Raw genomic sequence first — 17,649 nt, 5'->3', positions numbered from 1 at the left:
GCGGGTGCGCATCCGAGCATGGCGGTGAAGGTAAAACCCTCTCCCCCCGCAGCTGGAGACCATCCGATACACACCCGGTAAGCGACGAGACCAGGTAAGAAGGAAACATTTACTTTAAGGTCTCCGGTCTCCAGAACTCGGATCGCCGTACCGACTCTGCTTCCAGCGAGTTAAAGAGGGAACTCCAATCGGGTTGAGAAGCCTTGGTTAGGTTAGACCCCGATCCAGTCCAAGGGTCCACACACATGGAGACCCTTAAGGGGGGGGCGCCATCTTGCACGCGGTGGTCGTCGGCGCCATCTTCCCTCCCCCTCGGCGGTACACGCAGGATCTTCTTGCGGCCTATGCGCATAACTTGTGCACACCCTATAGAGTTGTGCGCATACCTGTGCGCGGAGCGGTGCACACAACTTGGAGCCGAGTGCACTTCCAAGCTGCACACACAAGTTGGCCGCACATAACTACGGCCGCACATATCTCCGGCCGTGCACAAATGCCGAGCGCATAACTACGGCTGCGCACAAATTCTCGCACGCAGTAAAACTTGTGCGCCTAGACATAGATTCAATGGCACTGGCGTCTAAGAAGGCCCTCTCTCTGCACAGCCTGCCACATAAGAGCCGCGCAGACTGAATTGAAGTCCTGTCTATGCCCACAGTGTGAAGAACCCAGGGGGAAAGGACCCCCGCTGTCGGAGGGGTCCGAAACTATTGAGGGTTGATCCCCAGACCTACGTATCTCAGCACAACCTCCCCACAGGAGGACACCTCTGGGGCATAATTCCACCCCTCCCCTGGGATCATCATAGACCCAGGGACCTCCTCTTGGGTGGAATTCTTCAAAGGACTGCGAACAGCCTCCACTGCGCACCAGGCTCAACCCAGGCCGGGAGCACAAGATCCTCCCGGCACTACTCGGATGCCTCGAGACAGACCTCACCTAACCAAGAATTTCCCTATTAGAGGCCCAGACACCTCAGTGAGGAGAGTGACTCCCTGGAAGAAGGAGAAATTCCTCCAGGGATGGAACCATACCAAACCATGCTTCACTTCTTCCACAAGGATGAATTACCAGCCCTTGTTTCTCAGACTATGAAGTGGCGGGGCATTCCGGGCACTGACCCTATGGCGGAACCAAAGAGAAACTCTATCTTGGTGCCCTCTCGTAAGGCCTCAATGCTACTGTCCTATGTTGGAAGCCATCCAGGAACTGATTGACCTGGAATGGAATGCCCCAGAGGCCAACTTCAAAGGAGGGGAGTAACCCTTGGAAGCCCTATACCCTGGAACCTGCGGCCAAGGAGCGCCTGCGTTCCTGAAAGTGGACGCTATGGCCTGTGCAGTCTCAAAGTGAGCAACGATTGCCATTAAGGGAGGAGCGGCCCTGAAGGACAGACGATTGGAGTCCATCCTTAAGCAGGCCTTCAATGCAATAGCAATGACACTGCAGATTGCTAGCTGCTGCTCACTGGTAGCACATAAGAACATGCCTATACTGTGTCAGACCAAAGGTCCATCAAGCCCAGCATCCTGTTTCCAACAGAGGCCAAACTAGGCCACAAGAACCTGGCAAGTACCCAAAAACTAAGTCTATTCCATGCTACTAATGCCAGTAATAGCAGTGGCTATTTTCTAAGTCAACTTAATAGCAGGTAATGGACTTCTCCTCCAGGAACTTATCCAATACTTTTTTAAACACAGCTATGCTAATTGCACTAACCACATCCAGAGTCTAATTGTGCGTTGAGTGAAAAAGAACTTACTCCGATTAGTTTTAAATGTGCCACATGCTAATTTCATGGAGTGCCCCCTAGTCTGTCTGTCTGTCTTTTTTTTTTTTTTTTAATTCTTTCTTTATAACTTTTCTAATACATTCAGTATTTTAAAGCAGTGGTCCCCAACCTTGACCTGGGGGCCCACCAGCCAGCCGGGTTTTCAGGATAGCCACAATGAATATGCATGACAGAAAATTTGCATGCACTGGCTCCATGACATGCAAATTTTCTCTCCTGCATATTCATTGTGGCTATCCTGAAAACCCGACTGGTTGGTGGGCCCCCAGGACAGGGTTGGAGACCACTGTTTTAAAGCATTTAGGAAACATGTTAATCCACATTAGAAACCACTTGTACAACGCAAAAATAATTACTGTTCAGCAATCATCTAATGGGTTAACCAAATCTCAATACATTATGAACATTAGGGGACAGAAATTGGAAGGAGTATTTTAGGAAATGTATCAAAAATCAAGCTTATCCTGCTAACAAAGCTGTTTCTTCCTTACTATCCTGGGTCCCTATGGCGCTTCTTGTTCTGAAAAAGAATCCAAGTAAGTTCTCAGTTGTTCAGGGGAAAAGAATATAAAGGAATCACCCTCTCTCTTTAAAATACACTTACAGGGATACCTTTAATACAAATGTGGCCCCCAAAGAGAGAGCCTCCTGTCTCATAGACAAAAAACCTTTAGTTTCTCCTGAGTAATCTTAGATATATCAGGAAACATTCAGACCTTACTACCATGAAAAACAGAATTTAAATGTTTAAAGTAAGAGGACATTAGTTTACTTATATCTTGTTCTCTTATTAAGGAAACCATCAATGTAGAAAAATCTATTATTTCTATGGCAGAAGATTCCAAAAATGTGGTTAAATTTTGAAAATCAGTGGGGGGAACAGCCGACTCATTTCTGCGATTTAAAGCATTATTAGGAGGCAAAAAATAAACCTTATTAATCAAAGGAAATTGCAGTTCAGTCAATTCCAATGTCTCAGCAAGGTATATTTTGAAAGTAACAATCGGAAGTTCTCCCATTACTCGTGGAAAGTTTAGTAACGTCAAATTCAGGCAACTGTTCCAATTCTCAATCATTTCCAATCGACGAGAGAGAGCTGCCCTATCTTTTATGGTTGCCACATTGAAATTTTTTATATGTGAAATATCTGTTTCTGCTTTAGCAACCGCTGTCTGAATCGATGATAGGGTATTATCTTGCATTAGTGTTTTTTGATTCACTTGCAACATAAATGAATCCAACTTACTATTGCATTCCTTAACAGCCATCGATAAACCAGCAGTCAGCTCCCACAGGGATTCAAGAGTTACGACAGCCAGTCTTACTGGAACCTCAGGTCATTCCCCCGATGTTAAGGGGTTAATTCCAGAGTGAGCTGAAACTGTAGAACCAGTGAGAGTTATAGCTTCTCTGCTTCCTGGTTGAATCGCTGCCTCTGACGAAGCCGTCTGCAGACTTGTGCTGCTGACATCATCAGTCTGCGACTTCTGCAGGGCTTCAGGGGTCGAAGTTCCTCTGTCTGTCAGCGGTCGAACGTCTGTGGGACTGAGGGAAACCTCCGTCCCATGCGAAGATGCCTGTCCTCCAGGCGTGTTCACAGCTGTAAACACCGCCCCAAAATTAACAGTTCCCTGAGACAGGAAGGTCGTTATCAGAGCCTGCTCTGAAAGTTGAGTGGGAATAGAGGGGAATACCCTCACCTTCCCTTTCCGTTTCGGCAGCATCAGTAATGGAGGAAACACTTTCTAGCAGAAAGATAAGGAGCAGCTCCCACCTAGTCTTTCTATTATCCGAAAGAGTAAATAACTGATTCACATTAACCCGATGGAATCTGCGGCATCCTTCCTCACTGACGCAAGCTCAGACCTAGTGCGCACCCCAGCCAGAGGCGGTGCCTCGGTAGTAGCAGCCAGAAGACAACTATGGCTACGAAATTGATATGTGGACGCGACATCTAAAGCAAATCTCACGAGATTCCCCTTAAAGGATCTCTCTTGTTCGGGAGCGTTTTGGATAATTTGGCCAACAAATGGGGCGAATCTCCAGTGCCCCGACTATTGGAAAATAGAGGTAAAAGACCCTAGCATTCCTCCCCCAGAAGGATCTAGGGCAGAAGTTCACAGCGCTTTAGACCCTACAGGAACGCAGTCCCAGGTACCTCGCCCCCTCCAGAAGGAACCAATCCTCCCGGAGCAGACACACCATGAGGGAAGCAGGACTGGGAGACAGGCTCCAGCCGTACCCCACATGAGAAGAGACCGGCCCATCCACAGGAAGAAGCCATAGGGGGTCAACTTGCCCTCTTCTACCAAAGATGGGTCGATATAATGTCGGACAAATGGGTCCTAAATATCATTCGAGAGGGGTACTCTCTGGAATTTCGCTGCATCCATCGAGACAAAGTGATAAGATCACCCTGCCACTCCCACTCAAGAGACTGGCAGTAAAACCACATTAACAAGACTACTCAGTCTGAAGGTAATAACTCCGGTGCCCACGCCCCAGCAAACTACTGGGCGCTATTCCATCTAGTTTATCGTTTCCAAGAAGGGAAGGGTCATTCCGACCCATCTTGGTTCTCAAGAACGTCAACCGTCATCTACGGATGCCACATTTCTGCAAGGAAACCCTGTGCCCCGTTATGGCAGTACAACCAGGAGAGTTCTTAACATCTCTGGACCTTTTCGAAGCCTATCTTCACATCCCAGTTCATCAGAATCATCAGTACTTCCTGCGTTTTGCGATACTGAGTCACCATTACCAGTCCTAGGCGCTTCCCTTGGGCCTAACAACCCCCCCCCCCCCCCCACCCCAGGACCTTCATCAAATCATGGTGGTCGAGGTAGTTATAGCGGATATTAAAATACAGACTGGCATAAACCCTAATCAACACCTAAAATACCCCTTTCTGCTATTCCCATCATGCTGCTAACTCCAAACAGCAAGCTCTCCAGTCTTCTTAAATGGATGTCCTCCAGCTGTAGTGGCAGTTCCTGGCCCACACAGTCTCCTCTAACCAGCCTTTGCTTTTTGGGAGCTCCCTGCTCCCCTGGCAGTCTCCTCCTCTCAGAGGAGATCCTTAATTTGCCTCATCCTCATCCCGCAATTAATGTTACTTGCTTCAGACATCAGTTTCTTCACCTGACTGGCTTTAGGTTAAGTCTCCTTGGGACTTCAGTTCCTAGCCACTTCCTGTTCTCTGGCACTTTCTTTCTTAACGTGGTTGATTATTTCTGGGTTGGGGGGGGGGGCAGCGGAGATTCTCTTTACACAGTGCCTTCTGTATCTCTGGCTTGCTAATTTTCCCCTATTTCTACAGTGCCTCCAGCTGAGTTAAGTGCCTGCATCATTGCAGTGATTTTACTCGACATTTATAAAAAATGGAATCACTACTAGTTCATTAATAATTTTAGCTTTTCGGGTCATGATTCAACCTGACTCGTTAGCTCGTATCTACAGCATGGCGTGTTGGATTGGCGTTAATGATTTTACTCTGGAATTATATTTATCCTTTTATCTCAGTTCATTTTGCTAAGGAAATATATGTGCAGCTGTGTGTGCCTGAACTGTCTCATCGGGAGCATGCGGAAGGACTGCGTTTAAATTGAATAAATGGTGTTGCGGCTTTTATTACTAGCAAATACACAGCGTTGTCACTGCAGGGCTTGTAAGATGCTTAGTCAGATAGGATATCTAGGGAATTCATTGATTTTTCCCCTCCCCTCCCTTTTTTTCTGCTGGAGAAATTCTGAGAAGTAGCTTCATCTGGATCAATTGACAAGGCTCTGACTTCCATTATAATAAAGTCTGAGGCCCAGAAGCTACAATACTTAAAACGGTGGTGTGTGATGGAATAATTTGTAAGACTGTCGTGCAGGCCTTTTCATGAAATTTTCAGGTCCAAAATCTGGCCCCATAGATTTTCACATTTTTCGTGGCAGAGTGAAATAAATATGTATAAGAAAGTGATTTGTGCAGAATCTTTTTTATTTTTTTTTATTTTTTTTATCTTTAAAATAAATAATTTGTAATTAAATAAAGTCCCATATACTTAACATCTAGACCAGTGTTAGCTCTGTCATCTCCACTTGGCTCATAATTCTGGGCAAAACTCAGTGAAAAATGTGAAAATTTGATGAAAATATCTGAGACGATGTATGACAGTCCCTCATGGTCCAACACTTATCCCATAATGTACTGCTGCTTTCCTTCTCGTGTTTCGTGGTATCGTTTTGACTTACTTGGACCGAGCTTTGGCTGCAAAGCTTCATCTCAGGCTCCAGACTCTGGAAAATGAAAGTGAATCTTTGCTCTCTGTGTACTGTTCCTTTTTACTTTCCATACTTATTTCACTTTAATTAGTAATATGAGAGCATGCCGACAGTCGCTCAGCAGCGCATGGTTCGGAGAGAGGTATCTTTAAAGGATACTAATGATGCATTAAAATTAGGGCATCCCGACAGTGAGGTTCCAATAATTAGAAAAGTAGTCCAAGTGCCTGTAACTAAAACTCACCTGAGCTAAAAAATTCTAACTTATCCCTATCAATTAAAAAGCAGAATGAAAATACAAACAAAAAACAAACTTTGAAATGTGTGTATGCTAATGCCAGAAGTCTAAGAAGTAAGATGGGAGAATTAGAATGTATAGCAGTAAATGATGACATAGACTTAATTGGCATCTCAGAGACATGGTGGAAAGAGAATAACCAATGGGACAGTGCTATACCGGGGTACAAATTATATCGCAATGACAGAGAGGAGCACTCAGGAGGAGGTGTGGCGCTTTATGTCCGGGATGGCATAGAGTCCAACAGGATAAACATCCTGCATGAGACTAAATACAAAATTGAATCTTTATGGGTAGAAATCCCTTGTGTGTCAGGGAAGACTACAGTGATAGGGGTATACTACCGTCCACCTGGTCAAGATGGTGAGATGGACAGTGAAATGCTAAGAGAAATTAGGGAAGCTAACCAAATTGGTAGTGCAGTAATAATGGGAGACTTCAATTACCCCAATATAGACTGGGTAAATGTATCATCGGGTCACGCTAGAGAGATAACGTTCCTGGATGGAATAAATGATAGCTTTATGGAGCAATTGGTTCAGGAACCGACGAGAGAGGGAGCAATTTTAGATCTAATTCTCAGTGGAGCACAGGACTTGGTGAGAGAGGGTAACGGTGGTGGGGCCGCTTGGCAATAGTGATCATAATATGATCAAATTGATTTAATGACTGGAAAAGGAACAGTGTGCAAATCCAAGGCTCTCGTGCTAAACTTTCAAAAGGGAAACTTTGATAAAATGAGAAAAATTGTTAGAAAAAAAACTGAAAGGAGCAGCTACAAAAGTAAAAAATGTCCAAGAGGCGTGGTCATTGTTAAAAATACCATTCTAGAAGCACAGTCCAGATGTATTCCACACATTAAGAAAGGTGGAAAGAAGGCAAAACGATTACCGGCATGGTTAAAAGGGGAGGTGAAAGAAGCTATTTTAGCCAAAAGATCTTCATTCAAAAATTGGAAGAGGATCCAACAGAAGAAAATAGGATAAAGCATAAACATTGGCAAGTTAAATGTAAGACATTGATAAGACAGGCTAAGAGAGAATTTGAAAAGAAGTTGGCTTTAGAGGCAAAAACTCACAGTAAAAACTTTTAAAAATATATCCGAAGCAGAAAGCCTGTGAGGGAGTCAGTCGGACCGTTAGATGATCGAGGGGTTAAAGGGGCACTTAGAGAAGATAAGGCCATTGCGGAAAGATTAAATGATTTCTTTACTTCGGTGTTTACTGAAGAGGATGTTGGGGAGGTACCCGTAATGGAGAAGGTTTTCATGGGTAATGATTCAGATGGACTGAATCAAATCACGGTGAACCTAGAAGATGTGGTAGGCCTGATTGACAAACTGAAGAGTAGTAAATCACCTGGACCGGATGGTATACACCCCAGAGTTCTGAAGGAACTAAAAAATGAAATTTCAGACCTATTAGTAAAAATTTGTAACTTATCATTAAAATCATCCATTGTACCTGAAGACTAGAGGATAGCAAATGTAACCCCAATATTTAAAAAGGGCTCCAAGGGTGATCCGTGAAACTACAGACTGGTTAGCCTGACTTCAGTGCCAGGAAAAATAGTGGAAAGTGTTCTAAACATCAAAATCACAGAACTTATAGAAAGATATGGTTTAATGGAACAAAGTCAGCATGGCTTTACCCAGGGCAAGTCTTGCCTCACAAATCTGCTTCACTTTTTTGAAGGAGTTAATAAACATCTGGATAAAGGTGAACCGGTAGATATAGTATACTTGGATTTTCAGAAGGCGTTTGACAAAGTTCCTCATGAGAGGCTTCTAGAAAAAGTAAAAAGTCATGGGATAGGTGGCGATGTCCTTTCGTGGATTGCAAACTGGCTAAAAGACAGGAAACAGAGAGTAGGATTAAATGGGCAATTTTCTCAGTGGAAGGGAGTGGACAGTAGAGTGCCTCAGGGATCTGTATTGGGACCCTTACTGTTCAATATATTTATAAATGATCTGGAAAGAAATACGACGAGTGAGATAATCAAATTTGCAGATGACACAAAATTGTTCAGAGTAGTTAATCACAAGCAGATTGTGATAAATTGCAGGAAGACCTTGTGAGACTGGAAAATTGGGCATCCAAATGGTAGATGAAATTTAATGTGGATAAGTGCAAGGTGATGCATATAGGGAAAAATAACCCATGCTATAGTTACACAATGTTGGGTTCCATATTAGGTGCTACAACCCAAGAAAGAGATCTAGGTGTCATAGTGGATAACACATTGAAATCGTCGGTACAGTGTGCTGCGGCAGTCAAAAAAGCAAACCGAATGTTGGGAATTATTAGAAAAGGAATGGTGAATAAAACGGAAAATGTCATAATGCCTCTTTATCGCTCCATGGTGAGACCGCACCTTGAATACTGTGTACAATTCTGGTCGCCGCATCTCAAAAAAGATATAATTGTGATGGAGAAGGTACAGAGAAGGGCTACCAAAATGATAAGGGGAATGGAACAACTTCCCTACGAGGAAAGACTAAAGAGGTTAGGACTTTTCAGCTTGGAGAAGAGACAACTGAGGGGGGATATGATAGAGGTGTTTAAAATCATGAGAGGTCTAGAACGGGTAGATGTGAATCGGTTATTTACTCTTTCGGATAGTAGAAAGACTAGGGGGCACTCCATGAAGTTAGCATGGGGCACATTTAAAACTAATCGGAGAAAGTTCTTTTTTACTCAACGCACAATTAAACTCTGGAATTTGTTGCCAGAGAATATGGTTAGTGCAGTTAGTATAGCTGTGTTTAAAAAAGGATTGGATAAGTTCTTGGAGAAGTCCATTACCTGCTATTAAGTTCACTGTGGGGCGGATTTTCAAAGGCCCGCGCGCGTAAATCCTTCCGGATTTACACGTGCAGGGCCCTCGCGTGCCTATTTTGCATAGGCCGCTGGTGCGTGTAAAGCCCCAGGATGCGCGTAAGTCCCGGGGCTTTTGTAAGGGGGCGTGTCGGGGGCGGGGGCTACTGACGCGGCGTTTCGGGGGCGGCCCGGCGGCGTGGCGCCGGCCCGGGGGCATGGTCGAGGCCTCCGGACCAGCCCTCGGGACCGGAGGACGGAGCGGGGCTGCCGGCCGACGCGCGCAAAGTTACGCCTGCTGGAAGCAGGCGTAACTTTGCCAACAAAGGTAAGGGGGGGTTAGATAGGGCCGGGGGGGTGGGTTAGGGAGGGGAAGGTGCGGGGAGGGCGAAGGAAAGTTCCCTCCAAGGCCGCTCCGAAATCGGAGCAGCCTTGGAGGGAACGGAGGCAGGCTGCGCGGCTCGGCGCACGCAGGCTGCTGATTTTGCGCAGCCTTGCGCACGCCGACCCCAGATTTTATAAGATACGTGCAGCTACGTGCGTATCTTATAAAATCAGGCACCTGCTGCGCGAACAAAAGTACGCGCTCGTGCAACTTTTTAAAATCTGCCCCTTGGAGAATAGCCACTGCCATTAGCAATGGTTACATGGAATAGACTTAGTTTTTGGGTACTTGCCAGGTTCTTATGGCCTGGATTGGCCACTGTTGGAAACAGGATGCTGGGCTTGATGGACCCTTGGTCTGACCCAGTATGGCATTTTCTTATGTTCTTTTGCAGCAGTTTCTCACAAGCCTTGACTTTTTGATACTGTCATGTATCTGTAACATTCCTGGCTATTGAATTACTTTATTATCAGTTTATTGCCCTACTTTACTGTGAAAAAATGCAGTAACCACCTTTCTTCTGGGGCAAGAAGAAACCCTGAGGCCATTAGCATAGACTGTATGTAAAAATAACTAATTGTATGTGCAGTAAAGCGAAGCTATCTGCTTTTAGCCTGACCCGATAAAACTCTAGGAAAAAATTTATGTTCAGTTTCAATGTAAACCGATGTGATCTGTATTTCATACAGGAACACCGGTATAAAAAAATCTAAAAATAAAATAAATAACTAAAACAAAGGCTTTCAAAAATGAATTCTAGAATAGTACTTTAGCATCCAGTTGGGCCTAGTTTTGTGATTACAGATATCCAGTCTTCTGCACCAAGTTCCACATGAATGATGAATGATACACCTATTGATGAGGTGTTGTATGTGTGCACCCGGTGCAAACAGCTCCTGGCTCTCGGAGAACTAGTCCAATCTCTGGAGGCCAGAGTGGCAGACTTGAAGGAGCCGAAGCAGACAGAGAGGAGACATTCCAGGACATAGAGTGGTCCCAAATCCAGTCAAGCAACCCCTGTATTTCTTTGGAGGAGGAGGGTCACCTGGCAGGAGACCATCAGCTTTGTATGGAAGGAAGTGATCTTGATGCTAGGACCTGCTCTCCAGCTGATGCCTTATTTTTTTGTACTGAAGGTGTGTTTCTAGGGTCGTGTGCCCAGGATGGACAGGTTAGGACAGCTGTCATAGTGGGTGATTTTCTCATTAGAAATGTCAATAGCTGGTTGGCTGGTGTGCATGAGGATTGCTTAGTTACTTGTTTGCCTGTTGCAAAAGTAGCAGACCTCATGCATCACCTAGATAAGATTTTAGAGCGTGCTGGGAAGGAGCTGACTGACGTTGTACATGGGGGTGCCAATGACATAGGTACCATCATACATAGGTGCAGGAGGTAGATTTGGATGCTAAATTTAGTCTGTTAAGAAACTGAAATCCAGAACTTCCAGGGTTGCTTCCTGTTCCATGCCAGAACCCCAGAGGCAGGCTGAGCTCTAGAGTCTCAATGTGAGAATGAGTCAGTGGTACAGGGAAGAGGGTGTTATAATTGAGCGGTGTTTGGGTGGATCCTTGGGTACTGTGGCAGATGACCATGCCCACGGGGAGTAGCCCCGTGAGGAGCCACAGTACTAAGCTAGACTCAGAATGCACAAACACAGTTAGTTCTTTATTATACAGCTTGAAGAGTACCACCAGAGGTGGCAGTAGTGAGGCAGTCTGGTAGTAGCAGTCTCAGGGACCTCGGCAGAGGGAGCCCTTCTCACCCCGATGGTATAGGTGAAGTCCAGTATAGGTTTCCCAGCTAGGCAGTGCTGTGGATGAGATAGGCAGAGAGTTAGAGTACTCACTAGGTGTTTGCTGTAGATATGTGATTCCACCAGGTTGTAGCAGGAAGTGCAGGCACCGAGGCAGGGAGAGCAGGCCCTCGAGGAGCGAGTACCTGTTCCCTGTAAGGCACCTGAAATAAAGCAGAAGGTCCCCAAGGAGCGGGTACCCAAGTTAGCAGTTACCCCGAAGGGCAAAGAGAGAGCTTCCAGCGGCAGCACGGAAGTGACAGAGGAGCGTAGACAGGAACGGATTAGAGTCCTTGCTAACTCAATGAGCTAGCAAATTAGAATAGGTTATAACCCGGATGGTGTGACGTCAGCAAGGGGGAACACCCTGAGGTTCGTGCCAAGGTTGGAATAAAGATGTGGGTGGTGCGCGCGCACCCTAGTAGGTACCTGGGAGGAGCATGGCAGGAGGCTACACCATAGCCATTCTGGGGACGCCAGAGAGGTCGGCTTGTAGACGCGGCCACCTTTCCTAGGTAACCGGGAGGAGCCGTGAATAAGGTGAGGCAAACGGGTCGAAGCCGTCTAGCACCGGACACAACAGAGGGTTTCAGATTTGTGGGAAACAGGGGAACGTTCTGGGGAAGGCAAGTCTATTCCGAAGAGATGGGCTACACCTTTACCAGAGTGTAACGGTTTCTGGCACTAACCTTTAAAAAAGAGAGAGAGCAGCTTTTAAATTGGATTATGTGGGAAAGCCCACAGTTGTTCAGAAGCTCATGGTTCGGAATGATGTATTTTTGAAGGATACTAACAAAACAGGGAAGTTAAGGCATCCCAACAGAGAAGTTGAAATTATTTATTTATTTATCGAGTTTTATATACTGTCCGGTTTTGCCATCACAACGGTTTACAAAGTTTCGATGTTTAACATAGTGTCCAAAAAGATTCATGCGATTGTTAACATAGAAATTGTGTGCTTTATAGATGTAGTTCGGATGTCAAACTATATATGTTCTATTATGTGCTTATGTTGGTTCCACATGTTTGCATATTGCCAGTAGGAGGAGATAATAATTGAGTCATTGGATGTTTTGGTAGGCTTTGGTGAACATCCAAGTTTTTAGTTCTTTTTTGAAGGTTTTTAAATTTTGCTGTGTTCTAAGTTCGGTTGGGAGGGTGTTCCAGAGTTTGGGACTTCCTAGGGATATGGCCCTCTTCCGAGTTGAGGTAAGTTGGTTAGAGTGCACAGGTGGAATCTTTAATAGACCTTTGTTAGCTGAGCGGAGGTTTCGGTTTGGAGAGTGGAGTTTTATAGATGTACTTAGCCAGTTTGTTTGTTTTTCGTATAATAGTTTTGTAATATGGATAGTATTTTGTATTCTATCCTGAATTTTATTGGGAGCCAGTATAGTGATATAAGTGTTGGAGTAATGTGATCATGTTTTTTAGTTCCTGTAAGTATTCTGGCGGCTGTATTTTGGAGGATTTGGAGTGGTCGGATGGTGGTGAGAGGTAAGTTGAATAGCAGGGATTTGCAGTAGTCTAGACTGGAGAAGATGAGTAGTTGAAGGACTGATCTGAAGTCGTTGGGGGAGAGGAAAGGCTTTAGATGACGTAGGGTTAGAAGTTTGTGATATCCGTCTTTGATTTTAGTAGTGATGTGATTCTTGAAGGAAAGTTCGTTGTCAATTATGATTACTAGGTTGCAGGCATGAGTGACAGGGGTGATTGCCGCTTTTTGGTTCATTATGTTGAGTGGTGGTATTAAATGCTAAAGTAGCCCAGGGTCTCTAGAGTAGGCAGCATGGAATCTATCGACCTTTTGAGATCCTGCCAGGTACTTGTGACTTGGATTGGCCACTATTGGAAATAGGACACTGGGCTTGATAGATCTTTGGTCTGATCCAGTATGGAAAATCTTATGTTCTTATCTTTTTAAAAAATGATTCTGCCTCTCATTGAGATAAATATTTATTTTTGTCTAACATCACTCCCATGCTTTACATAAATGTGGGAAGAAGTACAATAAGAAAATCAAATACCCATGTAAGTAAAACCTGAAACATCTTCAGTTTGTGTGTCTTTTTATTTCCCCTAGGAATCCTAATGGGAGCAGTAATAAAAATCATCGAATCGCAAAAACTAGCAAATTGGAAGGTACATTTTCACTTATTTTTGCTGTTGTGAGGATATTTTAGTTTGTATATATAGTAATTCTGAAGCGTAGCCTTAATTATGAATTGCTTTGTGCTTGATCCTTGCTAATTGTGTCATTGTTAGAAATAGTTGATTTGGCCCACCTGATTTGCCAATTTAGCTATTTCTGGCAAATATAACTAAGTGTTGAATTACATATGTATATTAACCCCTTTTAGTTTTTACAATTAATTTGTTCTGTGATTTTGATAAAAGATGTCAGATTTATACACGTGTTAGTGAAAATGATCAAAAATTCTGAAAGCTATATTTCTGCAGGAGAAAGCCAGTAGATTATTACTTAAAAAAAAAAAAAAAGCCAAAAAAACAGCATGTGCTATAGTCTCTGTTTTGGCCCTTTGAAAGGTATCCCAACCTATAAAGATTTAAACTTGAAGAATTATCAGATGCCTTTAATTGTGTTGTGGCTTTGGTTAGTAGGGGAAACAGAATGTTTCTTTACCTATTGACTAATTTTTTCCCTTTAAATAGCTGCTGTTTATAGCTTGGCTGTAGCAAATTGCCTGGGCCAGATGGTTAAAACTCCAAAGTCCTGAAAAAAACTAAAAAATGAAATTGCAGATCTGTTACTAGTAATTTGTAATTGATCATTAAAATAATCTGTTGTAAGTGAAGACTGGAGGGTGGCCAATGTGACGCTGGTCTTTAAAAAGGGTTCCAAGGGTGATCCGGGAAACTATAGACCAGTGAGCCTGACTTTAGCGCAGGAAAAAATCGTAGAAACTATTCTAAAGAATTAAATCATAGAACATATAGAAAGGCATATTTTAATGGGACACAGCTAGCATGGATTTACTCAAGAGAAGTCTTGCCTCCACCAATCTGCTACATTTTCTTTTGAAGGGGATAATAAACATAGTGTATTCGGGTTTTCAGAAGGCATTTGACAAGGTCCCCTATGAGGTACTCCTTGGGGGGCTGGGAGTCATGAGATAGAAAGCAATGGCCTATTGTGGATTGCAAACATTTTTATAAGATAGGAAACAGGGAGTAGGAATAAATGGTCAGTTTTCTCAGTGGAGAAAGATAAACAGTGGAGTGCCTCAAGGATCTATTCTGGGATTGGTGTTCTTTATATATTGTATTTATAAATTGACTGGAAAAGGGAACAGTGAGTGAGGTGATCAGATTTACAGATGGCAAAATTATTCCAAGTAGTGAAATCACAAGTGGATTGTAAGAAATTGCACGACAACCTTGCGAGACTGGGAGAATGGGCTTCCAAATGGCAGATAAAATTTTATGTGAACAAGTGCAAAGCAGGGCACATAGAGAAAAGTAATCCTTACTATAGTTACATAATGTTAGGTTCCATATTTGGAGTTACAACCCAGAAAAAAGGTCTGGGCCTCATCATGGACAGTAATTTGAAATCCTCAGCTCAGTATGCGGCGCGACGGTCAAAAAAGCAAACAGAATGTTAGGAATTATTAGGAAAAGGAATGGAGAATAAAATGGAGAATGTTATATTAATTATGTATTTCTCCATGGGAAGATTACACCTAGAGTACTGCATGTCATTCTGGTTGCCACACGTCAAAAAAGATATAGCTGAACTAGAAAAGGTACAGAGAAGGGTGACCAAAATGATAAAGGGGATGGACAGCTCCCCTATGAGGAAAGGCTAAAGAGGTTAGGGCTGTTCAGCTTGGAGAAGAAACGGCTGAGGGGGGATATGATAGAGGTGTTTAAAATCATGAATGGAATAGAAGGGGTAAATGTGAATTGGCTAATTATTCTTTCAAATAATACAAAAAGTAGGGGACACTCCATGAAATTACTAGCACATTTAAAACAAATCGGAGAAAATTGTTTTTAATTCAGTGCATAATTAATCTCTAGAAGTCATTGCCGGAGGATTTGGTAAATGCAGCTTGCATAGCTGGAATTAAAAAAGGTTTCAACAAGTTCTTGGAGAAATCCATAAACTGTTGTTAACCAGATAGACTTAGGAAAAGACACTACTTATCCCTAGATGTTATCAACATGGAATCTATCTCCTGGGTTTTTTTTTTTTGTTTGTTTTTTAAAAAATATCTTTATTAATTTTTGCATAATAAAAACAACGAAACAGGAACTGTCAGATAATTTCAAACAAAGTCCAGAACTCTTCCCCTCCCCCTCCCAAAATTTCTCCCCCCCCCCTCCCAATTTCCATGTTTTTTTTTCTCACTGTGGTCTATAAACAGAGAGCGAGTGAAGTCCAATTGAGTCCTAACAGAAGGCACTGGTAAAGTAGTAGTTTATATGCCCGGTGCCAGTCCTACTCAAGTTTTGTTAACATCCGCAGATGTTCCCTCGTTGAGATTTAGGAGCTTATCTTGGTTCCAAGGGTCTCAAAGGGGTCCAATGCGAGGAGTAAGATAAGTTGTGAAGGACTTCCAGGACTGGGAGACAAGTACAGATTTCTTAGGCATAACTGGCGTGAGGATAGTACATTTGTGTTCTATAGAGCACGCTATTTTCCTTAACCAATGGTCAAAACTGGGGCTCTCGGGGCTTAACCATTTTGCTAGAATAATTTGTTTCCCCACCACTCCAGCCTTGGAGATAAACAAATGTTCTGAGGCAGGGAGTGTCATTGGTATGGAATCATCTACTCCGAAAAGCCAAAGGTTGGGGTCTGGTGGCAATACTTTTTTCAGTATGTTTGAACAGGCATGGCGCACTCTCTTCCAGAAAAGGGAAATTTGTTCATAGTCCCAAAACAATGAAAATAAGTTCCATTGCTATTTTCACATTTAGGGCTGTTGGGAGACTGCGTTAGTTTCATTTGGTGGGCTCGTTGGGGAGTTATATAGCTTTGCCAAAGAAATTTGTAATTCGTTTCTTGCATTATAACATTTTCAGTTATCATAGGCAAGTCCATAAAACATTTCGCAAATTCTGCATACGTTAAAGAAAAAAGAACCCATTCCGTCCATTTTACATATAGTGGGCTAGGGAGCTGTGGGTCAGACAACCTCAGTACCTCTTTGTGATAATTAGAGACTGTGGATTTGTTTCATTTCCCCACTTGAATTATGTCTCTTATTTTCTGTATTTCTGGAGTTTCTGCGAGAAACGGCTTCTTGGATTTTATAAAGTGAGTTACTTGTAAATATGCAAAAAGATCCGCTGTAGGTAGTGTATACCGTTGCTGAAGTGTGTGAAAAGGAAGTATATTCCCAGTCGTATCGTATATGTCGTATATATAAGTAAGGCCTAATTGGTTCCAACATTGAAAGACCCCACTCCCCTTCTCTGGAGGAAACGAGTCATTACCAGTGATGGTGATAAGCGAGGTTAAAGGGTTGGGCACTTGCCCCATTTTACAAAACCATTTCCAGGCCTGGCGGCACATACATAATAATTCCTGAGTTTTTATATGTTGTGGGATCATCTGATTAGGGAGTTGTATCAAGGGGTTTAGGGACGGCACACCATACCACTCCAGTAAGTAATGATAAGGGGTGAAGGATGATGTGGCGAACAGCCAGTCCTTAACATGGCGAATGCCACAAGCTAAATTGTATAGCCCCAAATTCGGGCATCCCAATCCCCCTTTTTCTTTTAAATTCATTAGAATCTGTATGGGTATCTGGCTCTTTTTCCCTGCCACAAGAAAGACCGTAAAGCTTTTTGTAACTTATAGTGGTCCGTTTTAGAAATCCAGAGGGGGGCCAGTTGGAGGAGGTAAAGCCACTTGAGCAGCATAACCATTTTAAAGAGCTGTATATGGCCTACCAGCGAAAGTGGTAAGGGTGACCCCTTCCGCAGGGTGGCCAGCATGGTCTCCATCAAGGGCTGTATATTTGCGGTGTATAATCTACCAAACCTTTGGGGAATGCGGAGGCCCAGGTATTTTAAGTTATCCATCACCCACTTGAGGGGAAAAAATTCCTTGCCAGGACCTTTGGACATTACCGGAACTCTGCAGAGCCTCAGATTTTTCACAGTTAATCTGAAGGCCTGCGAAACCACCAAACTGACTCCGGAGTTCAAGAACAGCCGAAAGCGATGATTGAGGTTTGGTGAGGAAGACCATCAAATCGTCCGCAAAATCCGCAAAATCACAAAATCACCAAAGCCCTTCACCATCCTACTCTCATCAATT

At 43.6% G+C, this 17,649-nt stretch overlaps 1 protein-coding gene across 3 annotated transcripts in view; it reads left to right on the top strand.

Moving 5' to 3' along the window:
- Window positions 1-17,649, top strand: part of SLC9A8 (solute carrier family 9 member A8) — a 220,172-nt gene that overhangs the window by 22,555 nt on the left and 179,968 nt on the right. For all 3 annotated transcript variants that reach the window (XM_029612295.1, XM_029612294.1, XM_029612296.1), the window contains one exon: window positions 13,435-13,493. In XM_029612295.1, the coding sequence (XP_029468155.1) occupies window positions 13,435-13,493 (59 nt within the window). The remainder of the gene's footprint in view (window positions 1-13,434; window positions 13,494-17,649) is intronic.

Source organism: Rhinatrema bivittatum, chromosome 8 (genome assembly GCF_901001135.1).
Source record: "Rhinatrema bivittatum chromosome 8, aRhiBiv1.1, whole genome shotgun sequence".
Taxonomy (NCBI): Eukaryota; Metazoa; Chordata; class Amphibia; order Gymnophiona; family Rhinatrematidae; genus Rhinatrema; species Rhinatrema bivittatum.
Note: the sequence above shows the minus strand (reverse complement) of the source record. Positions and strands in the feature narration are given on the sequence as shown.